The following is a 25,303-nucleotide window of genomic DNA, read 5'->3' on the forward strand; positions in this document are numbered from 1 at the left end:
GTATTTACACAATGTCATAGTTGTACATGGTGTTTTCAGGCAATTAAGAAATGACAGGTCCCTGGCAGAAGATCTTAGTTTAAATAAGAGAAAACACAGCAAGGTTTGGCTGTAAGGAAATGGGGAAGAATGGGAGGAGGGATACATTAGTGAAAGAACATGAGATATTCTCATTGTTATATACACATTGTATTAGTTCCTTTAAAAATAATATATTAGAATTTGAGGACAGTGTCTATAAGACTAACAAAGGGCCATTGGTTAAAATGGGGAGTTCTGATTAAAAATTGATATCATGACGCAATATGTGGTAGCCTACTGAGTTAGAACAGACAATAGTACAAGATGTTTATAAATAACAATGAAAGACAAAGTGGGTGAGGTAGTATCTTTTATTGGACCAACATGTTGGTGAGAGAGGCAAGATGCAGAGCTGTGTGTGGCTCAAAAGCTTGTCTCTCTCACCAACAGAAGTTGGTCCAATAAAAGATATTACTTCACCCTCCTTGTCTCTCTAATATCCTGGGACAGACATGGCTGCACTGCACACAAATAATGTAATTTATATATACGTTTAAAGTTATCATCAGAATATATTTTTCTTCAGGCCATATATTGTATAAAAATACCAAATATTTAGCCATACCTGCGTAACATGGAAAATGGAAAACCCTGGATTTTCTTGTTGAATTACCTTGCTACCACCATAATATGTCTCATTTTCTGTCACTTGGTAATAATTCTAAATTTAATACTTTTACCATCTGTGGCATTTGAGGGGTCCAATCCTATAGCCCTCACCTCACCTGCCTCATTTGAGGTCAAGGAGAGTACTCACAAATTCATAATTTTAAAGCCGGAAGTGTGGCCAAGACAGCCTCTCTCCTGTCTGTCTGGTGGAATGCAAGTGAAGAAAACTGGTAACACGGTACACTTTCCTTGAGGGTGCATATTTTGAAAGCGGGTTTAGCTACAGAATACAGTAGAGATATCACAGAAAGTTTTTTTTTCCTAAATGCATTTTGAATCAGTGCCACGTTTGAAGGTGATGAGTGAAATCCTGGCTCCACTGAAGTCAATGGTAAAATTCCAGTGGCGTCAGCTGAGGGTTTCCCATTTACTTGAACAAGGCCAGGATTTCACATGTTATGTTAACAAACCATCAGAAGGAAGCTGTGTTTTAAACCATTACTTACCTAGCTACAAGTAAACTATGCTGAAAGGTGGTGGAGCATGATAATCTAGTCTGACCTCCCAGATAACAACACAGGCCGGAGAACTCACCCACAGGCGTGAGGGCTGCGGCACCCCTCCCTGACATTGCAAGCGCCTCCCTGGTTTGTTTGTTTGTTTGCCTTACACGAGCACCCTGGTGCTGATCAATGGCTACTTATTCTTTACTGAGCGCGGGGGGCTTTGCAGCCACCCATGGAGGAGGCGTGAACACAGCCCTGGCTGCACAACAGCCAGCCTCTGAGCTACACGTCACTTGCGAGGGCCTTGATGCTTTCACATGGTTTCCCTCGGAGGCAGCCGAATGCGCGGGGCGAGGGCAGCAGCTCAGGCTGCGGCCTCTGGGGAGGTGTTTCCAGCAGGCACGAGACGGCCGGGGATGCCCGGGGGAGGCTCCGTCCCCCGTGTCCCGGAGCTGCGGCTGCCTCGCGCGGGGAGATGTCACTGGCGAGAGGCGCGCGCGCGCGCCCCCTTCCCCCCGCGCTAGGCTTGCGCGGGACCCTCTGCCCGGGTCCCCCAGCGCCTCGCTCGTCCTGGATTACCCAGAACACCCTTCTCCCGCGCATGCGCAGCGGGGCGTCCGCTCAGGAAGAGGAAAATGGAATAAACAAGCCCCGGCCCTGGCCCATTGACGAGCCGCCTCCGCCCCTCATCCCCGGCGGGCTGAGCCGCGCGGCCCCTTTAAGAGAAGCACAGACGCGCCCCCGGCTCCCCCTTCCGGAGTCGGAGCTCCGGGTGACGGCGGCGGCTCCCGCGGCCCCTCCCCATGGTGCTGAGGCTGGCGGCGTTGCCATGAACAGCGGCGGCCTCCCCTGCCCGTCCCCGGCGGGCCCGTCCCCGGTGGCGGGGGCCCCGGCGGGGGTCGGGGCGGTGGGGGTCCCGGTCCCGGCCCCCGGCGCGGGGCTGAAGCTGAAGTTCTGCCGCTACTACGCCAAGGACAAGACCTGTTTCTACGGGGAGGAGTGCCAGTTCCTGCATGAGGAGCCCGGCGCCGCCCCCGCTTGCCCCGGGCCCCCGCCCGCCCTCGGGGGGCTCCCGCTCGGCCTGCCCGGCCCCAGCGTCCCCGCCGCCGGGCCCGGCTACCCGCACGGGGCAGCCCCCGGAGCGGCGGCGGCGGTGGGGCCTAAGAAGGCCGAGCTGGGGGGCAGCCACGGCGCCGGCGGAGGAGGAGGCGGCGGGGGGCTGGATGGACCGCGGCTGGCGAGTGAGTGCGGGCGAGGGAAGGAGACAACGGCCCGGTCCCGGCAGCAGGGCCGAGTCCCGGCTGGTGGGAACTGGCAGGGACAGGGCCGGGCAGGGGGCTGGGGATGCTGGGAGAGGTGCCCCCCACGGCTAGAGCGGGAGGAGGAGGATAGCGTGTGTATCCCGCGGGTGTTGGTTAGAGAGGCAGGAGATGGGGCTACCAGGGAGGGTGTCCCCCTCGATGCTGGTTAGGGATGCAGGGGGGTGATGGGGGATACCAGGGAGGGTATCCCCCGTGGGTGGTGGTTAGGGGTACAGGCGGGTGATGGGGATTACCAGGGAAGGTGTCCCCTGTGGATGTTGGCTAGGGAAGCAGGGGGGTGGCATCCATGGGGGAGACCCTTTCTAGTATCCCCCAGCATACCTAACCAACATCCACAGGGGACACCTTCCCTGGTAACCCCCATTACCCCAAAGTATACCTAACCACCATCCACAGGGGATATCCTCCCTGGTATCCCCCATCACCCACCCCTCTCTATCCCTAACCAGGGTCTCCCCCGTGGATGCTGGTTAGGTATGCAGTGGGTTTGGTGGGTGGCAGAGATGCGTGAATGCCCCTTGGTAAAGCACCTAGCATGTTGTGGTTAGTACCAGAAGCAAATACTAAACAGTAAAGGTGATGGCTGAGGTTGGTGGTTGGGGAGATTCAGTGCGAGTAGCTTGGCACTGTGTAAAGGGAAACTGGTTTAATTTGCTCACAGATGCTTTGAAATGACCTGCTGCTTTTCATATCTTTTTCCTCTTTATATTGTCCCCTCCCCCCACCCCCCAAACCAGTGTAGGTGCACAAAACTCCTAATCTCCTCTGATGGTGCCTCAGTTCCCAGTTTTTCATATTTGGAGACTAGCATGAAGAAGCTATTTCACTAGTAGCTTTGTAGGGTAGTCAAGTTGGGACAGTTTTTAGATGAGATTCTTTTGATCGGTATCTTAAATTTCCCAACTGATACACTCCTAGTATAGCTCTTCATCCTCTGATGGCATTACTTTTTTTTTTTTTAGTATTTCAAAATAAGTCTGTTCCTCCTTCCCCTCAAAAAAGTGAGAATTGCAAGTGCCTGAGTTCCATATTAAGCGGAGTTACTGTCATTTATCAGTGATGCACTCGCTATACTTGAGCTTTATTAGCTGTGCGCTTGAGACTTACAGAAAACTAGCTTTGTAAGTGACTTGGTCTGTAGTTGCAGCAGCACTCAGCATAGCAAAATCTTCTTAGCTGTGGAGGCTTTTTAAAAAAGATTGTCATGCCCTTTTAAATTAGTACACTACATTTGGTTGCATTATGGGTTTGTGGCATAAGCTTAATGTTTATTTGCATGAAATGACTTCTAACTATCAAATGTTTTCATGGTACTTTTCTGAAATTCAGATAGTGATGAACGCTGTAGATATAGCTGACAGATGGCAAGTTTGTTCATGGTATTAGACCTCTCTACTAATGAACTTTGTTGCTTTTGTATCTAACAATAAATTATAACTACTTGCCAAATTTCAAGGTTGCTCATATTTACTATGGTGAGCCTGTTCCATTGAGCAGTGTTATCTAGGTAGTTAATATGAGATTGACAAACATAGGAATGTAGTACTGTCATATGTACTCTTACAGGAGGAGAGGGTAGCACTATCTATGGTTAAGATTGCCCAACATTTTCCCATATAAGACCCTGTTTTCAGTTTCTTATAATTTTGCCAAACTTTAACTTGTGGAACTGAACTCTTTGAAGCCAGTTACCACCTCAGTTTGAATTTTTTTGGGGGGAAAGTTTCAGCAAAAATGGTTCAGCCATTTGTCAGAACAAAGTTTGGGGAAAAATGCACTCTTTTTCCAATGTTCAAAAAATTCTTACATCCTTTCGTTAAGAAGCACTAGTGTGGCCAGGATTGGAGCAGGAGTTGAAATTTGGCAGGACGGTTTCCTTTGGGTCAGAGATGTCTCTTTTGCTGTTCCTGTGAGGGGGAAGAAATGCCAAGTTATAAGCCTTTAAAAATTTCACTGTGCATACGTTCAGTATGGACTTGAGAATTTACCTGCTACATTCTCTGAAGATTTTGTGTGTACTGAGCATGCTCCAGCGCAGGGCAGTGGCGACTGAGTACGACTTTCCTTGTAGTTGCAGCTCCTGTGGCCCCAGACACAGGAACTGAGAGATGGCAGACTTGTTTCTATGCCCTCATTGCTTCTCCTGCTGAGTCCCAGGCAGTGTGGAGGAGGAAGCCACCTGGTTCAAATGCAAGAGCACAGAATGGGCAGTGCTAATTGAATGATCTGCTATTCAGTAGCTTATTTATTACACACACTATTTAAACTCTCCTCTGAATACAGAATTATTAATTTCCTAATGGGCCTTTCTGCCTTGCTCATCCCTATAGTATCTGAAATCACAACAAATGTTTATTTTCACAACACCCCTGTGAGGTGAGGGAGTATTATCCCCATTTCACAGATGGGGAGCTGAGGTGTAGAGGATCAAGGTCACAATCATCCACTAATTTTGGGTGCCTAATCTGAGAAACCTGATTTTTCAGGTGGGAAGTTCTTAAGTGCTTTATTTGTTTTTATATGCTAGTAAAGATGGTGGTGTAGGAGCTATTAAAATTATCTGCTAACTCCTTTGGATGCTTTTTACTATAAAATATTGTAATAGTTAAAAATTTTCTTAATCTTCTTTCATCTTGTGTTTAAATATAGTTGAGTATCTCAAAAGTAAAAGCATAGGGAGCTATATCTGCTTTCATAGCTCTGCCATGACAGCAGCACCATGCTGCTGTGGTGTTAGGTCTGCACATGCAAGGAGCTGGCCATGAGAACAGTGATACTGCTACTATCGGGTTGACTGTTGAGCTCTAGTTCCCCTTATTCCCAAGTCTAGGGCCATGTCTACACTTTGGACTTGAGTGGACCTATGTTAGGTCCACACTACCCTCCTTCTGTCGGTGGTGCGCCTCCTCACCAGAGTACCTCTACCTACTGAAGAGGGGCAGTGTTGGGGGGCTGAAAGCTAGGGCTCTCAGCCCCACGCAGCTCCCCACGGGGAGCCCAGCTGCCTCCCAGGGTTCTCACCTTCCCATTCCCTGATGAGAGCAGGGAGCTAGGGTCAGCCGGGCTCTAGCTGCCCGGTTTTCTTATGTTTCAAGGCTTCATGGAGCCCTGAAATTGAGAAGACCGCAAACAGCCAATGTAAGTAACCCAGCATCTACACAGACGCTGCGTCATCCTAACTGCACCATCATAAGCCCTACACCTCTTGTGGAGGTGGCGTTATTATGTTGGTGTAGTAGGGCATTTACATTGGTGGAGCAAGGCTGTGGTGTGTACACTGACATATTTAGGTTGATGTAAGCTGTTTTATGTCAACCTAACTGTGTAGTGTAGACCAGGCCTTGGTGTCCTCTTCTTTCTTAACCCTATTCTGGTCTTGTCCTCTCAACACTCCTTTTTCCTGGTCCTTATTCTTTATCAAGAAAATCCTTCCTCGAATTATCTGTAGGACACTTCCAGTTAAAAATAAAAGTAGAACAAAATTTAACTTGCCCACAACACTTGAGGTAGTAGTGCTGCTCTAGGTCCCTCCATTGCAGCACTGGTTGATAATTCAGACTGTCCATGATCTGGAGGTGGAAAGGGGCATGGAGACCGGGATCACAACAGTCTGGCCTGATAGTCATAGTGCTGCTGCTCTTACAGCCAGCAAACTACACATTTTCAAGCTTACTGTGATAGTAGCAGTAAGCAGCTGCTGCCACCATAGGGGCAACACTACAATAGCACTGTAGGGACCATGCATACCGTTACTTTAAACAAATTAAGCTAGTTCAAGAAATTCTGTTCTTGTAGAGAATGGTAGCTTTAAGAACTCTGAGTGTATGACACTATGCAAAGAAAAAGGTAGAATGAAAGAAAGAGAGGACCAAAGATGGAGCCAGTTCTGTAGTTATGCATGATACTATAACTTGGTGTAATGGGATTAAAATTAAGAGGAGAAAAAATTAGGATGATCAGGAGAAACATCTGGGCAGTGAGATGATCAGGCTTCCAAGGGAAGTGGTGGAAGCTCCATTTCCTGCAACATACAAAAATAGATCATGATGCTAGGGATACATCTACACTGCACTCTTAGCCTGGACTCTGATTCAGCTTTGAGCCCAAGCCTCTCATCAGTCCACACACATCAGTGTGACTCGGGTCAACAAGCACTCAGGATCCAGTCTTAGGACCGTGTGTGTGTGTGGTGTCAGAGCCCAATTTCCACTGCGACTCAGGTCCAAACCCTTTCATTTTGCAGTCTGGATGCAGTTCAAGCTGCAGACCTGAGTCAGAAGGACCTTGTATAGACCTGTTAGCGGGGCTGAGAGACCCAGGTCCAGCAATTGTAAGCCCAGGTTTACAGTGCAGTGTGGACACTCAACCGACAGCTTGGAAACAGCATGTTACCAAGTCTAGGTCCCACAGATGTGGGCTTAGTCAGCAGTGTAGACATACCCTAGAGAAAAGGTAGTCAGAAACCATCCTGCACTGCTGATGAGATGGGCTAGGCTGCCTAGTGTGTGTATTTTAGTACAATCCGTAAGGAGTTAAAGGAGCACTAATCGCATTGCCTTTGTTTTTGTGTGGCTGAATTTTGAAGTCATCTTGCTGCTTTGTACTTTCACAGATTTCAGAAGAGTAAATCGTTTTAGTCATCTAGTTAAAGCATTCTGTTCCTGAACATTCTTTGAGAATTTAGTTTTGGAAATGAAATACAAACTTAAGAGTCAGGCCCTGGTCATGGATTGTACAAGCCATAGTCAGGTTGGATGTTTTGAGTACTTATGTCATAAATATGAACCAACTCTGTATGGTTAATGGCTGTCACTCCTCACCATAAGGACAGGAAAATACCAATAGTAATCTTAAGCAGCAGAACATTTTTACTGTCTTCCTTCCGAAAAGAAAAAAATAACCTTTAGATACCCACACTTTAAATTTTGTATATTCTTAATAGTCCTCTTACTTTCTTTTCATCAGAATTTTGATGCAGTATATCCTGAAGAGACTCAGTGTTTGGAAAGCACTTGGAGAGAACATATTTTGAAGGTGTGAGGATTGAGTAATTGCTGTGGAGTGTGGGTGCCAAAAGAGAGAGAGTAATTCTGTTATCACCATTTTAGTGCTGAGGTGTTACTGGTTTTGTAAAAATAAAAGAAGAAATTACATGTGCTCCAAGGAGCTTGCAGTCTAGATTAGACACATCTATGGTATGAACGTTTCGCAATATCGAACAGGAAGATTAGCTCTCCTATTAGCAGTAGTAGGGTATAGTTTGCTTATTTTGTTTTTCTGTTTTTTCCCTTTCTGTTTGTAAATAAATTCCTGATCACTAAGTTGGAGTGTTTGTAATAAAGGCAATTAGTTTTAGTCTTGCCTTGAGAAATGCTATATTAAAAACAGGCATAGAAGGGATATCAGAGTTAAAAGATAACAGTGGTAGTGACAATACATAGAATCACTTACCACATAATATAAAGCACATAACTTGTACTTGAGAGCCATTAAACAGTACACAAATGTTGATTTTTAACCCAGGTATATGGTGGTTGTTTCTAGATAGAAGAAATGTCACTACAAAATAAAGTAGGTCAAATATAAGCCCTACAAATATAATATTTTAATGAAGCTAAAAGCAATTTTCCTAAGTTTTAAATGACATCTCTCACACACCAGCTTTGTGTCTGCTGCAAAAATAGATTTTTATTTTTTATTTTTTTTACACTGCAATAGCTATCTCTGTAAAATTCAAGAGGAGACAAGCCACTGTAGTTTTTATCTCACAGTAGCTAGTTGAGTTAAACCCTTGGGGGCAGGGTGGGGTGAGAGGGTTAATTTCGACTAGCCTACATTGAGGTTAAAATCTATCTGTTCCTTGTCTCTAATGGGATTTTGAATCTAGATAACCATCTCATTGTAAGAACATACTTTTTATTGCAGACATAGCTATAACTTAGGATTTTAAGCAGTGATGGCAACACACAAGGTTCAATCTGGATATTACTTTTCCAGAAGTCTGATATTTTTTCAGCACAGCATTAGGAACAAAGAGAATATTCCATCCTTGAATAACAGAGATGTTTAACACTTATTTAATGCCAATACATAGTAAACACTTGAGAGAAAGGTTTCAGAGTAGCAGCCGTGTTAGTCTGTATCCGCAAAAAGAACAGGAGTACTGGTTCGTCCGAAGAAGTGGGCTGTAGCCCACGAAAGCTTATGCTCAAATAAATTTGTTAGTCTCTAAGGTGCCACAAGTACTTGAGAGAAAGGTTGTCCTAGTAAAAGATTAACGCATCTGTCCCTTTTATTAACCCATAAGAAAGCTCTCTATATGAGAGACCTCGAGCAAAGCCAGGGAAGACCAAATTTTACATTGCTGTTGTTTTTAAGATTAAAAACAAGCAGAAAAATCTTCTCCCAAACCTTTGTTTCAGACTACATTTACACCACATAAAAAGGGCACAAACCCAACTCTTTAGGCTTACCTTTCAGGCCCCGTTTTAAGCCTTGTTTCATAGTTATGCAGGGCATGAAAAGCAGAGCTTCCTGTTAAGCAGGTGTACTTGGAGCTGCTCTCCACTTCTTTCAGTAATCCTGGAGTAGAAAGGGAGATTTCACCATATTACCTGTTAGTGTTTATATTAGACTTGCCCTTCCGTTTCCAACATTGCATGTGATTTATCCAGCTGAAAGTCGCTCACTGACTCTTCTTGAAGTTTGGTATGTCTAGGCATTTATACCAGGCTCAGCACTGAGGTTTCCAAACACCTAAGTTGTGACTAAATCCTTTGTGACTGAAAATATTGGCATTACTCTTTTTAAAATAAAAAGCTGTTGCTGTCCTTTGTTCTCCTGTCGTGCACGCAATCAAGAGTCTGTTTCCTGCTGTGGCAGTGGAAGAAGTATCATAGAGGAGACTTTTATTCTTTATTTCAGTTATCAAGCTTAACTGCTGTGCTATCATAAGCAAGAAATTGCCTGATGGTTTTCTTTTTAAAAGTAGAAAAATGTGTTCTATGATTCTTTCTAAACTTGCCTTCTTTCACTTGTTTCCAGCATTGCCAAAAGTAAAAATGTTATGGATCCTCCAAGCCACTTAAAAGTGTGTTCTGTTTTTTTATTATGGCTGTCAAGCAATTAAAAAAAATTAATCACGTTTAATCGCACTGTTAAACAATAATAGAATACAATTTATTTCAATAGTTTTGAATGTTTTCTACGTTTTCAAAAATATTGATTTCAATTACAACACAGAATACAAAGTGTACAGTGCTCCCTTTATATTTATTTTTGATTACAAGTATTTGCACTGTAAAGAAATAGTATTTTTCAAGTCACTTAATACAGGTACTGTAGTGCAATCTCTTTATCATGAAAGCTGAACTTACAAATGTAGAATTATGTTTAAAAAAAAAAAAACTGTATTCAAAAATAATGTAAATTTGTAGAGCCTGCAAGTCCACTCAGTCCTACTTCTTGTTCAGACAGTCACTCAGACAAACAAGTGTGTTCACATTTGCAGGAGAAAATGCTTGCCGATTCTTGTTTACAATGTCACCTGAAAGTGAGAACAGGTGTTTGCATGGCACTGTTGTAACTGGCATCGCAAGATATTTACGTGCCAGATGTGCTAAAGATTCATATGTCCCCTCATGCTTCAACCACCATTCCAGGGGACATGCTTCCATGTTGATGACCGGTTCTGCTTGATAACAATCCAAAGCAGTGTGGACCGACGCATGTTCATTTTCATTATCTGAGTCAGACGCCACCAGCAGAAGGTTGATTTTTCTTTTTTGGTGGTTCAGGTTCTGTAGTTTCCGCATCAGAGTGTTGCTTTTTTAAGACTTCTGAAAGCATGCTCCACACCTCATTCACCTCAGATTTTGGACGGCACTTCAGATTCTTAAACCTTGGGGTCAAGTGCTGTAGCTATCTTTAGAAATCTCACATTGGTATCTTCTTTGCATTTTGTGAAATCTGCAGTGAAAGTGTTCTTAAAATGAACAACATGTGCTGGGTCATCATCCGAGACTGCTATAACATGAAATACATGGTAGAATGTGGGGAAAACAGAGCAGGGAATGTACAATTGTCCCCCAGGCAGTTCAGTCACAAATTTAATTAACACATTATTTTTTTAATGAGCATCAGCATGGAAGCATATCATCTGGAATGGTGGCTGAAGCATGAAGGAGCATACAAATGTTTAGAATATCTGGCACGTTAATACCTTGCAATTCTGACTACAAAAGTGCCATGCAAATGCCTGTTCTCATTTTCTGGTGACATTGTAAATAACGAGGGCAGCATTATCTCCTGTACATGTAAACAAAATTGTTTGTCTTAGTGATTGGCTGAACATGAAGTAGCACTGAGTGGACTTGTAGGCTCTGAAGTTTTACATTGTTTTGTTTTTGAGTGCAGTTAAGTCATCAAAAAAAGTCTACGTTTGTAAGTTGCACTTTCAGGACAAAGAGCTTGCACTACAGATTGTATGAGGTGAATTGAAAAATACTATTTCTTTTATCATTTTTACAGTGCAAATATTTTATTTCAATTACAACACAATACAGTATATATGAGAATGTAGAAAAAAACATCAGACTATTTAATACATTTTAATTGGTATTCTATTGTTTAATAGTGTGATTAAAACTGTGATTAATCACGATGAATTTTTCTGAGTTAATCGTAGTTAACTCACACGATTAATTGACAGCCCTATTTTTATATCTGTTGTTTGCCTTAAATGTTTGCTTTCTTTATTATGCTAAAATCTTAGTTTGCTCATCATTCTCAATTTCTGCTGACATTGCATGAAAGAGAAACCCAGTCTGCTATTCCCCTTCTTGCCACATCCATCTTTGCTCCTCAAACTAGTCTAGCTAATTCTTTCACTGTTGTGGGGAAATCACTAGTTCTCTCAGGGTAAGATCATCTTGAGACTGTTTAACCTCACTTTTCTGAAGCATAAATAATAACATAAGACAAATTGATGTATTTCTCGTATAAGACAACTTTATCCAACTTCAGAACTTTCCCACCACCCTAAAATAGTAAACAATTCATCTAAAGTAATTAAAAAGTATACTTTTGGGAAATAGAACAGGACTGGAAATGCTATTTTAATGGTACTAAATGCTGAACAATTTGAAAGTATACTTATGAATGTTATACAGAAAAGATCAAGATGGGCAATTTGAATGCAGAGTCTAATGTAGTTCAATAAATGTGTGTCAATAAAAATGCAAAGTGGCGACTCTAAAATCTGTTCAAAGGTGTGTCCCAGGACATGGATTTAACTTGTACAGTGTAGCATAAAGCTGCAGCAGTACCTCAGTTTTCAATACTGACTGAAATTCAAGCAGAGAAGACCCCTGATTCCAGGGCAGTAGACGCCTCAATGCGAACGTAAGCAATTTTGAATGAAAAATAACATGAAAACAACTAATTGTCACTAAACAGAGCCCCAAATTTCCGTCTTGAAAAAAATATCTGGTGAATGTCTGTACATCTGGGTATAGTGCATAGATTATCCACAAATACAAAGTTTGTTTTTAAATCATAAGATACATATAGCGCATAACCAGCAATAACCCAAATTTAGGTGAGTAAATTTAAAAATACAGTTTAGATATTAGCAACCAAGTATTCGGATACATCACTCATGAAAAGTTATACAGAGAGTTGGTTGTGGAAAGCACATATATTAATGAGTGAAGATTGTCCCTCAGTAATAGAGAATTTAGGGTAGGTTGTCCTTTTGGAAAATACAATCCATGAGGAGAGTATTTCAGTTATTTTCCCCACTGTGCTTCTCATCAGCACTCTAGCTCATCCTTCCTGGTATTGCAGATGTCTGGTGATGTGTTCTGTGTAGATGTCCCTTGACCATCTGATGGTGTCCGACACCATGAGTTGCCGCATCTGCCATGCGTAGCGTTGACCGATTCTGCATTCCTGCAACACTTACTCGTTACTGGGTTCCCATGCGCCCAGGGCTCCGTTGATCAGCGCATGTGTCTGAGCCTGGTAACCCTTAGCTCTCAAGGTGTCAGCCAGAGGGGCATATTTCTCTACCTTTTGAGCTGACCCTTCCTAGTCCAAGTTGGATCCTGACTAACAGGGGGTAGAAACAGTATTTGGCAGCTCTGCAGTTTTCAGTATTCTCATTACAGTAGGTCTACAGAATGGTATAGTCTTGTTCCATTATTCTGAATTCACACTTCCCACCTACACAGCTATGGGGGAGTGGGGTAAGAACAGGGCCAAACTGCAGATGGAGTAGTAGTTCTGGTCCCCTGCTGGGCTTTAGCAAGGGGGGCCTCATTAGAGCTCCCTCTTGCTGTTCTTCTGGAGTTGTGGAAGAGGACCTAGAACATGCTGCAGGTACAGATATGGCTCTACCTCCCTGTTCCCTTAGTCCTTAAATTTAAGATTCAAAACTGACTTGAAGAACATTTCATGTCTTTTTTGATGACAAGTAGTTGGGGTCTCTAACATCTGTAATACACCTCTCCTGAAAAACTCTTAAATAGCCAGCTAAATGCTAATGTCATGTCAGCATGAGTTTAATTAAGGGCATATCTTCATTGAAAAGTTACCTTGTGATAACTGAAGTGTTCCCCTTAACTTGTTCACACACAACCTGACATTCAAGTGCAGTGGTGCTATTAACTTAAGTTGGCTGGCTCAAATGGGGATATAGGCTGAAGGGTGAGCGAGCGCAATTTGTCAGTTGCTAACTGGATGCTGGTTAGTGCCACTTGAGTGCTGCTGCTACTCTAATGCCTTATTTGTTTTTTCTGGAAAAACTTTACTGCTATCAATCTGTTCTAGTTCGGAAGCAGAGAAGTTACCAACCAGCTCATGCAGCCTGCTTTGGCATTCAAAACCCTACATTCACATGTGGGTGTGAATACCAGCAACTTCAATCCTTCAGCTTGGTACAGAGATCCATTTGATTCTGTTTGACAATGGGGACTAGGAAGACCTGTTAGCATGCTACCAACTGGCTGGAGCTGATAGCAAGGTTCAAGTTGCACTGATGTGGTTCAGGTCTTTCCTCTGAGTTGGATCTGTGCCTTGCCATCACACATTTATGCTTTGTGGAGGGTTTCTTTACTGAAACATACCTTCCATAGAACCATAAAATCTTGATTCTTTGCTGTTTAATTAGTGTGTTTTAGCTCTTCATGAAATTACTATATTTTTTTATTCTTAAAAATCCTTGTTGCACTGAAGTAGCAAATTTATATAGGTACAGTTGAATTACTTTTATTATAAGCCCTTGTTTCTAGACACTTAACTTTCTGAAAATATGCCTTGGGAATTAAATCTTTCATGCTTGCTCTTAGCCTAGAAGAACTTTTAGGCAACGTAGAGTGTCTGTGCTGTAAGATGTTTGAGTTCTTCCTCACACATCATTTTAAGTTGTTAACTTGCTATGAATGTTGCCATCAAGAGGAATGAATACATTGTTTGAGAAATAAATTATTGAAAACTTTGAGAACTTCTTACTATGTATGCAAGATCATTATTTTCCTTTCTTTTTAAAAAATTCTTCTTCCTTTCCTGATGCTCCAACCATCACCAGAATTACTTCTTATTCTGATACCATCACTTGTTCCTTACTCTTTCCACATTGTTTGAGCTTCTCCTCCCTGCCTTCCAGGGTATGCAGAGCTCTGCCCTGCCTACCTCTCTGCTATAATTTCATATTGCACACACATGCCTTATTTATCATCCTCCATCCTAACTGCTCCTTTCATTATATGCACCAATATGTTTTCTTCGTTGCTTCTCTTAGGAATGCAAGTCTAAATCTAGACAAATATATTATTGGCAAGAAACAGGTAGACTTGCTAAACTAAAATCATCTGAAACATTTTTCCTTTTTCTTTTAGTTCCTGGAATAGATGGCGGTGGTTTAGCTGATGCTAGTCTCACAGATTCCTACTTTAGTACCAGCTTCATTGGTGTTAATGGATTTGGAAGTCCTGCTGAAGCAAAATATCCCATGATGCAGGTAATGTTAGCAGTGAACTGTATCAATTTACACTAGCTCTGACAGCCACATTACATTGTTGTGCCAAGAACTGAAAACACTTAAGTGGCAGGAGCAACAGAAAACTAACTTGCCTTTCTACAACTGTTTTTGTACCTGTCAGAGTACATTAGGCTTTCCCATTTCATCTAACAGGGTGAAAATAGAACAACCTCGTTCATTCCTTCGTGTTGTAATTATTTTTATTAGCACTTTTGTTTCAGGATGAAATGTCTATTCCTTTTGTTGATTTCACTTTATATTGTACCTTAAATCCTCTTGTGACTTGTGTTCAAAATATACTGCAATCTTAACTTTTACTGTCCAGGTTTCTTTTTAGGGCCCCCCTTATTTGTGTCTATCACATTTGAATTGGTCTGACTAACTTTTTTCAGCCTTTTTACTCAAAACTATAAAATATTTTATAATTGAAATACATTTTAATGTCCTTAAGCCCCTGAAACGGTGTGAACTGTTAAAGTAACAATGTACTAATATCATGACTTATATAAACTCTCAGGTGAACATCTATCATACTCTATCTATGTGGCATTGCCCAAAGAATATAAACTAATTAAGTGACCTCCATTTGCTATGTAATTTTTTGGAATAGATTTTATTTTATAGCAAATATAGGTGTCCATTATATGTTAACATATACAATATAACAGTCATACAATACAGTCTGTTGGAAAGGGCTGCTCATCTTACTTCAAAGCATAAATATTTGGATCTGCTAGTAAATGCAGTAATAATCTCATAATAAAATAAAGCGCTCTAACCCCCAATCCATCCTCTCTTTAAAAACCTGAGGGAGGATGGTCTGTCTATGTGCTTGGAAGGCTAATAAATCCAGATTTTGGGTGACCGGGAGTGGCGAGTGCTTTCTCACGGAGAAAGCCCTTACAGCAGCTTTTTCTTATTTTATATCAAGGAAACTCCAGCTCATAAGGCTCCTTTTGAGGTCAGGTATGGTGCATATAATAATAACAGGCAAAGAGTGGGAAAGAATTAGGTGTTCCCTTTCCGACTTCTTTTTCATGTATGGTATGAAAAAGGCTATATCGCTTATTTTAAATGGGGTTGGAGGATGCATAACTTGCTGTGTAGAATTTTTTTTATATTGGCAGCCATGCAGGAGATGAAAATTGCCCATCTTGACCTCGTATCTCAAGGTGAGTTGGCAGGGTTGGAAATTAGAAAATCATTTTCCTATACTCTGAAGAAATTTGAGCTAGATAGCACTGAGTTAAACATGGAACTATGCAACATAAGCACGAAATTTTGCGTTTTTTGGACTCTGATATTTAACAGCAACATTTTCCTTGTAGAATACACAATCTTTATTATAATTTCATACTTCTTTCAGAAGCACATCATGCACTTAACCTGGGTGCCCAAGCAAATGCTGAGTATTTGGTAATGTTGCTAAGGTTGTAATTAAGGTTTTGTGGGTTACTTTGTGAAAAATTAATGTGTTTGTTTTCTTATCTGTTGGAGTAGGAAGAAAGTTCCTTGTGAAGATGGGGAGTCTCGTTGCTGAAAATATGATCTGTGGACATTAAGCTTACTGTTAAGAAGTGTCCTATAAGTTGATATTTTCTTGGTTTTAGGGTTTGCATTGGAAGATGTTGCACTTAATCAATAAACTGAAGTTTTTGTCTGTAAAGTATCTCTCTGGAATGAACACAAATGCACAAGAATTATAGGGGGAGCTACCAGCCCCACCTATTAAGGTTGCTGGACACATCTCATTATAAGAGTGCATTTTCAGTTGCTTATAACTTTTCCAAATTTTAACTATTTGGGCTGCAATTTTCCATGCTGATTGTCTGCCTCAGGATGATTTCTCTTTTAAAAAGGTTGCCGAAAAAAATTCATCTGTTTCCAAGAACAAGGGTACGGATATATTCTTGCAACCTTTTCTTTTAACAACTTTACTGCCCCTGCGCTTTGGAGCAGGGATTTGAAATTTGGTAGGCTGGTGGCCATTGTGTCAAGGATGTATCTCTTGCTGTCCCTGTGAAAATCTGCCCAAATTTGAGCAAGTTGTAAGACTCTGAAAATCGCAGTTTGCACATGCTCAGTATAGACTTTTTAGATTTTAGTAGTTAAATTTCCTGAAGATTCCATCCACACTGGGCATGCTCTGGCCCAGTGCAGTGTGGGGCTTTCCCTGTATTTGCTGCTCTGGGCTGCTGCACGCTGTGTTGGGTCCAGGTTGGGTACAAGAATTGAGAACTCTCTCCTGTGCTCTGAACCCCTGCTCTCTGCTGGGCCCAAGCAGCATGGAGGAGGAAGCTGCCTGATTTGTGTACGGAGGGCACGAGAGCTGGACATATGGGGTTAGACTGAGTAGATGGGACATGGAGACTGTGACTGGAGGCTGATAGGGGAAGGAGGAGCTAGGGAAACTGGGGGCAGGGCACGAAGGTGAGGCCGATCTGATGAGGAATTGGAGTATGGGAGGAGAACTGGGACTGGCTAGGCAAAGAGACTAGGACAACAGGATGATGATTGAGATTGGACAAGAAGCCTGGGGAGTGAGATTGGGAACATGGACTACGGCACCAGCGACTGGAAGCCAGGGGAACTGGGAATGGCTGGATAAGGTGACTAGGACTTGCTGGGCAAGGAGGTGGATGGAAAAGCCTGAGGAGAGGAGCAGGTTGAGGAAGAGACAGGCTTGGGAAAAGGACAGATCGCAGGGGATGGAGCAGAAGAGTCTGTGCTCACTAGAGCATGCTTTCCTCTAAACCTGGAATGGAACCCAAGACTACTAAATCTCACCATTCTTCTGCTGTCAGTGAATATCTGTGAAGCTCACTGGCAGTGTCTCAACCCTTTAGTGCTGGTGCACATAGAAGATGACTGCCTACTACTGCTGTCAGTCACTCTGTTAGCTCAAGGGGCAGAGGTCTGTGTGGTGTATCTGAAGGTTCCACCCCTTCCGGTGAGCCATGCGAGAGTGAGAATGATGAAACATGATGGAACTTTTTTCAGTTTACTTTTTTTAGTATGTAGGAAATTACTTTCTCACTCACACTCACAAATCTGTTAAAAGAACGTTATTAAGAGGGCAAAAGTCAAGCACTCACTGGTAAGGAAATACCAGAATTAAGGTTGCCTGTGCCTTAATTTAGTTCCCTTGTGCATATGCATTGTGATACTGTTTTTAATTACCTAGTCACAAGGTCCCGTCTCCTTCCATGTGCAGAATGGATGGCGCTCACTTAGTAAGCATCTGTTCAATATTTTGTTTACTCATTCATGTTCAGTGTGTGGCCCCCAGGCCTTATTTACCACACACCAGTCAAACCTTGCTCTGAAAACAATCATTTGCTCATGGGCTTGTTTGTGGAGCTCATCACTGTAGCATCGGAGTGCTTCAGAAGTACTAATACATTTATTTGCACAACACTCCTGTGGGTATTGATCCCATTTTACAAGTGGCGAACTGAGACAGGAATGTCAAAAGGAGTCCACTAATTTTGAGTGCCCAATTTGAGAAACCTACTACTGGATTTTTCAGAGTACTTCGCATTATATAGCACTTCATGTTCAAAGCACGCTTCCCACTGACTTCAGTTACAGCTGAGAGTGCTCAGCATTTCTGCAAATCAGACACCAGGGTCCCAAGTCAGAAAATGGAAACGCACATTTAGTGACCACCTTTGAGAAGTTTGGTTTAAATAACTTAACTACATTATATGGGAACTCTGTGGTAGAGGTAGTGATAGAAACCTATCCTCCATAGCAGCATTCAGTCTCCTTTACCATGAGACCATTCTTTCTTTTCCTGCTGTCTGCTGCCTCATTCATGACACACCTTTCATCTTTTGCAGCAACTGAAATGGTTACTACAGACAGCAGTCTCCTTCACTACACAGCCCTGATTCATCCCTACAGCTGGCCCATCCTGTACACTGAATGGGGCAGGGGTCTTGTGGAAAAACTAGTATGTGATCCTGTAATTAAAGACCCTATTGTAATGCATGCACCCTAGAGGGGCACATTAAGATTGTACAGGCAATCTAAATTCTTCTTTGAGTTCTTGCACACGTCCATTCCACGTAGGTATGCACATGCCAGCGCACTGAAGCCAGAGAACTTTTTCCCATAGCCGTATCCATTGAAGCAGTGCATGTGCCCTCTGCACACTTGTACTTGCCAAGGCTATGAAGGGTCAGAACAGCCCTGACACCCCTTCTCCCACTCCAGTTCCGTCTCATATCCTATGGTCGGTAGTCAGCGTGTGTGAGCTTCTCACCTTCTTTTTTCATTCTCTCTTTAGGAAAAAATTTTTAGAGGGTTTTTTTAATTGTAAATAGTTACTTTAGTATAGTTGTTTTAGCTTTAGTTAATGGTACTAATTTGCAAAAGATGACTTGATTTTTATCTTCTTGATCTTTGAGCTTTTCTGTATGGGGCCATGCCTAAATCCCTGTGGGTTAAGTGCTGTTGTGGCTGTAACAAATCTGTCAGTCAGAGAGCCTAACTCCTTCTGTTTAAGGTGTGTGGGAGAAGAACATGTGAGACATAACCCCTCTACAGAAAGGGCACTTAAGATCAGGACTGAGAAGTTGAGGGAAGTTCAGTGTTGAGAGATCCTGGTGGAAGCAGCTTTGTGCTCAGTTTTGGAACCCAGGTGCTCAGTATGCAGGAATTTGGACTGTACTCCATCTTGGAACATTCTGCCAGGCTTGGTGGCATCCCTGTGCTGAAGCGGTTCAGAGAGATGACCCTCTTCTCTGTCTCAGTATCATGTAAACAGCAGCAGAAGTCTAGCACTTTGACCTCTTCCAGCCAGAAAAACCTCTCAAAGATGAAGAGAGTTAAGTCCCTAACAGACTTTCACAAGAAGACCACTACCAAGGTTAGAGCTAAGCCAGGTCCCACTAGGAACTCGCCCATATCACATTCTGGCGACATAGAGTTGTCAACTCTGGCACCTCATGTGGTACCATCCAAGGTAGGCCTTGGATTTATTGTACACCTGCAATACCTCCATAGATACATAAAGAGTTTTGTATGGTTACCCTAGCATTTATTGTTCCTAGACCCAAAAGAAGAGTTCACTGCTCTCAGCTTAAAGGATTCCTTCTTCCATGTGGCTGTTCACCAGAGCCACAGGAGCTTCTTAAAACTCATAGCAGATGTTATTAGCTTATGGTTCTCCCCTTGAGTCTGCACAAAGTGCATGGCAGTGGTTGTAGCATATCTCAAGAAGGTAGAGGTCCAGGTGTACCCATATCTGGATGAATGGTTGTTTTGAGATCTGTCCAGACAGCAAATAGTGGCCATTGAGAAGATCCGGTCCCTTTTTCAGTCACTGGATCTGATCAACAAGGACAAATCAGTTCTCCCTCTCATGAGAATCAAATTCATAGGACCAGTTCTCCACTCAACCACAGCAATCACATATTTACCTCAAGCTAGAATTTCAGGTGATATGGGACCTATACAAAGACTTCAGGCATATACTTGTACAACAGTGAGGAATTGCCATGTGACCTAAAAGTTTCAGGCAGCTTGTTCTTACAAGAATCAGTATCCAGATTTCACCTCAGTCATGTGGAGAGTTTGTCTATCTACCATCCTTATCATCATCTGCTGGGCATGCTGACTCAAATATCCACAAGTGTTTTGTCATTGCTGGACTGGTGGATGGACTCTGCCAATGTATGCAACAGTGTTTCTTTTGCCCCACTCTGCCCTCTGTGACCATGGTGTGGATGATTTTCAGACTCAAGTTCTCTCCCTCACATGAATGTTTGAGAGCTTCGAGCTATCCACCTGGCTGATGAAGTGTTTCTTCCCCATATCAAAGGTGGTTCTGCTCAGGTGCTCCTGGACAATACAGCTGTGATGTTCCATCTAAACAAGCCTGGACGCGCCAGATATGACCCTGTTTGCCAAGAGGCAATAAACCTTTGGTCTTTCTGAATCAGGAATGAGAGTACTCTCAAAGCATCTCACTTTCCTGGGTCTCCGAACTGTCTAGTGGACTGTCTCAGCAGATCAGTCAGCAATGATCACGAATAGTTTCTCAGACTGAACATGGCAAAGTCCATTTTTCAGATTTGCAGAATGCCAGAAATAAACCTATTCACCATCTGACTGAACAGGACGAATCCGCAGTTCTGTTCAAGGGCAGGTCCCAGCCTGGGATGTGTGCCAGATGTGTTTCTACTATCCTGGAAGGGGAAACTTCATTACTCTTTTTCTCCTATCCCTATGACATCAAGAGTTTTGAGCAGGCTAAGAGAGGATGTCACCACCAGTCTTGCCCGGCTAGCATAGGTTTTTGGGCCTCTTGAGCCTTTCTATTCAAAATTCCATACCTCTCTCTCAGGCTTGGACATAGTTTCACAGAACCATGGTCAGATGCTGCATCCCAACCTTCTCAGCCTATATCTGACTGCTTGGATGTTCAGTGGGTAGCTCCCCAGGAAGTGGTCTGTTAAATTTGGAGTGCAAAATGATCTTTTTAAATAGCAGAAAACCGTCCACCTGATATACTTACCTCAAGAAACAGAAGAGGTTCTCTGTTTGGTCCTAGCAGAATGATACCTCTCTTTCACAGGCTCCTATTCATATTATTCTGGATTACGTGCTTCATCTAAAGGAAAAAGGATTCTGTCAATTAGCTGACAGAGGAACCTTCAGGTATCTCCATGTTCTCTCCTCCTGTAGAGGGAAGATCTGTTTTTCCAATCTATGACTGTTAGGTTCTTGAAAGGTTTGGACAGGCTCTTCCCAAGTATTAGGGACCCAGCAATATGATGGGATCTGAATTTGTTTTTTTCAGTTTTAATGGAGCCCCTCTTGAAACTATAGCTGTGTCCTCATTTTCTCCTGTCTCTCTAGCATTCCTGGTGGCTGTTACTTTGGCCAGGAGGGTAGTAAAACTTCAGGCTTTGGTGGCTGACCATCCTTTATATGGTGTTTTATAAAGAGAAAGTGAGTTTGTATCCACACCGCAAAATTTTCACTTATCTGATGTTGGAACTTAATCTAAATCAGACTATATGCTCACCAATATTTTTTTTCCAAACCTCTTCTCCTCCCCTCCTCCCCCAAAAAAGGGGGAAAATCCATACTTTGGAGGGCATAAGCCTTTTCTTGGGACAAGGACAAAAGAGTGTAGAATTTCTCCAATTATTTGTCTCCTTTTCTGACAGGATGAAGGGACAGCCTGTCACTTTGAAGAGGATTTCTTCCTGCATCTCCTCCTGTATTTGTGCTACAATATTGCTAAGGTTCCCCTATCTCAGTGAGTTCTAGCCCATTCTACAAGACCACAAGCATTGGCTGCTTTCTTGGCTCACGTTCCCATCAGTGAGATTTGCAGGGCTGCGACTTGGTCATGTGTTTAGACCTTCACCACTCATTATGCTCTCTCCAAGGCCTCAAGAAATGACGTTAGATTTGGGAGAATGGTGTTGCAGGCCTTGTTTAGGTAGACTCCGACACTCTTCTCTCATGTGGAACTGTTTGTGAGCCATCTAAAATGGAATGGACGTGTGCAAGAATTCAAAGAAAAAATGGTTACATAACTGTTTGGTAAATGTGCAACGTCTCGAAGAACATGTCCATTTCACGACTCCCGCTCCTTCCCCTCTACATTGGAGTCCCAGGAAATACTGGCTTCTGGTGTGAAGGAAATGAGGGGCATCGGTGCTACTCTGCTCCTTTGTACTCAAAGCCAGCAGCATGCCTGCGCAGAGGGTGTATGTGCTGCCCGGATGGGTACGGTATGGGGAAAGTTTTCCTGCTTTGGTGCACTGGCGTGCACACACCTAAAATGAAATGGACATGTGCAACACATCTCAAAGAACAAGAGTTACCAAACAGGTATGTCTGTTTTTTCTGTCACTTCCTAACTTTTGAGGGCTTGACTTTGCAATCTTAATGTTATTTTAATGTAGTGTGTGTGTATAATATTTAAAAATGTATTGTGGGCATGAAGAAGGAAGGCAGGAGAGAACTGGTTAATAAGGATAAAGGAAGCCAAAGTAGAGGAGGGGCATGCTTCTGTGATGAAGGGGTAGTTGACTGGCTGAGTGCTTGCAGAACTGATTTTAATACTGCTGAGATTTAATTTAATTGTGTATATATTGTATGTTAGGGCACAGAGAGCCTTGGATAGGCATCTTTATTAATTTAAATCTAGATAAATAGATTAAAAAATAAATTAAGGATAGAGAGGAAGGGAGGGTAGAATGGTAAATACCAAAGAAAGCAGTGAGGGTGAGGCTAGTAGAAAGATCCTGTGAGGGAAGAGTGAGGAGAGGATTGGGATAAACAGCCAAATTAGTAGAGGGGAAAGAATGTCACAGTGAAAATCTGAGGAATGGGAGTCCAAAGACCTCACCAGTATCCAGAGGCTGCAAGTGTGTGCTGTGGCTGCTGTTGCCAGCTTTTCCTCATTCTTCTCCCTCTACAGATCGGCTGCTTGCCCTTTCATCAGCACCTGACTCTGTGCCTTCTTTCACACTGCCTTCCCTTTAGATGAGATGTAAGTAGGGGCAGAGCTGTGCTATTCCTTGACAGCGAAGAAACAGTAAAAGTGTACTGATTTTCTGAATGATACTTACATTCCGCTTTTGTAATTTAATTGCTATATATTCAGATAACCACAGTGACTATTCTGAAAAACTTTCTTCAGTGTGTAAGTCTTAGATTAACGTTGAAGATTTTAAAAAAATTTAAATCTGTACTTATCTAAATGAGTGTCCTGACATTCAAAAATGAGAGCCCAGTAGCTTCCATTGGAGGTAGTGCTCAGAGCAAGTTGGAAGATAGTAAGAACACCATTGGCTGGTCTATGCTACTGCTCTCATCAGCAGTACAACATCAACATAAGGAATTTTTCAGAAAAAGCTCAGTGTAGACAAGACCCTGGATGTTGCATGTGATGATGGCTCTTGCTCTGACAACGGTTTTCCTTTTAGATTTGAACAGAGGCAACTTACTCATATCACTTAAGCAAAAAGAACAGACGTCAGTTTTGGGGCTGACTTTGAACTAGTTCTTTATGACACATCAGGACCATAGCAACAGAATATTGAGTATTGAAATAGCCAGCAATGGATTAGGGATATGTATGGAACTGAGTGACCTCCATGTGGCATTGGGGAAGGGATTTTGTTTTTTGTTTGACTTTGGTTTCGACAGAGTTGTCTTTCTGTGTGAGCTTCTTTGTGGTGAGGATCATGAGATGTATAGGAGTCTGAAGCTGTTGTATGTGTATACAGTGCTGCAAATCCAAACCTCTCCCAGGCTAACTGCCTAAATCTAGTTTGACAAGAATTGTTCAGTTATTCAATATTTTCTCTTATGCTCCCCTGTTTGTAGAGTCTCAGCATGTGTTAGTTAGGGTAAGTTTTCTGTAAGTGAGTTTTCTGATAAAAGGAACCAAAGGGAGTGACCAAGTAGCTCAACTCTTAATCCAGAAACAGTTTAGTCTTTAATAAAGACCACGTGCATGTCCATGCACAATACCAAGTCCAAGCAATAGTGCATATGGCTGTAGTACAGAGCTCTTGACTGGGCATTGATCTCAGATTATCAGTTGTCCAGAGTGTTTAAACCAAGGCTACTAAATCATGGACTTAAATCACTTGTAAAAAGACCAGGCTCATTGATACGTGTGAGCAACAAAGCATAGCTTTTTCAGGCAGTGAAATTCTGATTTGTCATTTTTATGCTTTAGTAAATACAAGTGATTCTTACCTTTATGGTTTTACAGAGTTTAAGGCCACAAGAGACTATTAAAAAGCAACAGAGTATTACTTCTGTTAGTTTTAAAGGTGCCACAGGACCCTCTGTTGCTTTTTACAGATTCAGACTAACACGGCTACCCCTCTGATACAAGAGACTATTAGATCACTTACTTAATTACTTAAACACTTCCAAAAGCTCTGCTACAGAAGAGAAGATGTTGCTACTTCATGGGCATTGATACTTCAGTCTTTCTTTCCACAATCATTTTTAGGGCTGGAGATAAGCCATTCTAAAGTACGTTTTTGCTCAGATACACTGTTCCCTGACTGAAATAATAGAAGTTACTACCCTGCCACTTAGATGCACTTTTATTAAGTAGTAAATTTGATTTGTAAAAAGTAGCCACTCCTTCAGTAATAGAGGTTAACATTTAAATTTTATAAATTAATTTTGCTCCATTGTCATCCTTGTTTTACCTCCTATCTTGTTTCACCTTGGGTTTTTGTCTGCACATCTGCTTTTTGCCTTTGTTTGCCTTTTCCTCAACTCCACCATGGTTGAATACTCATCTATGCTCTCTCCTTTCTGCTGGGACTGAGAACAGAGTGACATTCTAGCCAGTCCCAGAAAATGGGTCACTGGGCAACTACCCAGTACCTTAGCAGCCTAATCCAGACTGTAGTTAAGTAATAACTCTGTGTAAAAGTGTTTTGGGATATAGTTTGTGTGAAAGAGAATATAAAACAGTTATTGACTTGTGAGTCAAGAAAGTAGGAAAGCTAATCTTCCCTGTTACACTAGCGAGCAAAAAACAGGCAGTGGATAAATATAACTTGTTGAAGCAAATTTGTTAGGCCTGGTGAATTACAAAGGCCTGGTCAGTTCTTCCAAAAGTCACAAACTGAATATATTGAAACTTGGAATCAAATATTTTGCCTGCTTAATACAGGTCTTTCTCATCTTACTCGGGGGTTCCGTTCCGCGGTTAGCGCGTAAAGCAAAAACCGCGTATAGCCAAA

The 25,303-nt window shown here is 42.4% G+C and overlaps 1 protein-coding gene across 1 annotated transcript in view; it reads left to right on the forward strand.

Moving 5' to 3' along the window:
* The first annotated feature begins 1,941 nt into the window (after positions 1–1,941).
* Positions 1,942–25,303, forward strand: part of LOC113406810 (PAN2-PAN3 deadenylation complex subunit PAN3-like) — a 113,405-nt gene continuing 90,043 nt past the window's right edge. Inside the window, exons 1-2 of the mRNA XM_026653556.2 lie at positions 1,942–2,437; positions 14,416–14,537. Of these exons, the coding sequence (XP_026509341.1) occupies positions 2,026–2,437; positions 14,416–14,537 (534 nt within the window). The 5' untranslated portion in view covers positions 1,942–2,025. The remainder of the gene's footprint in view (positions 2,438–14,415; positions 14,538–25,303) is intronic.

Source organism: Terrapene carolina, unplaced genomic scaffold, assembly GCF_002925995.2.
Source record: "Terrapene carolina triunguis isolate 2854851 unplaced genomic scaffold, T_m_triunguis-2.0 Scaffold141, whole genome shotgun sequence".
Taxonomy (NCBI): Eukaryota; Metazoa; Chordata; order Testudines; family Emydidae; genus Terrapene; species Terrapene triunguis.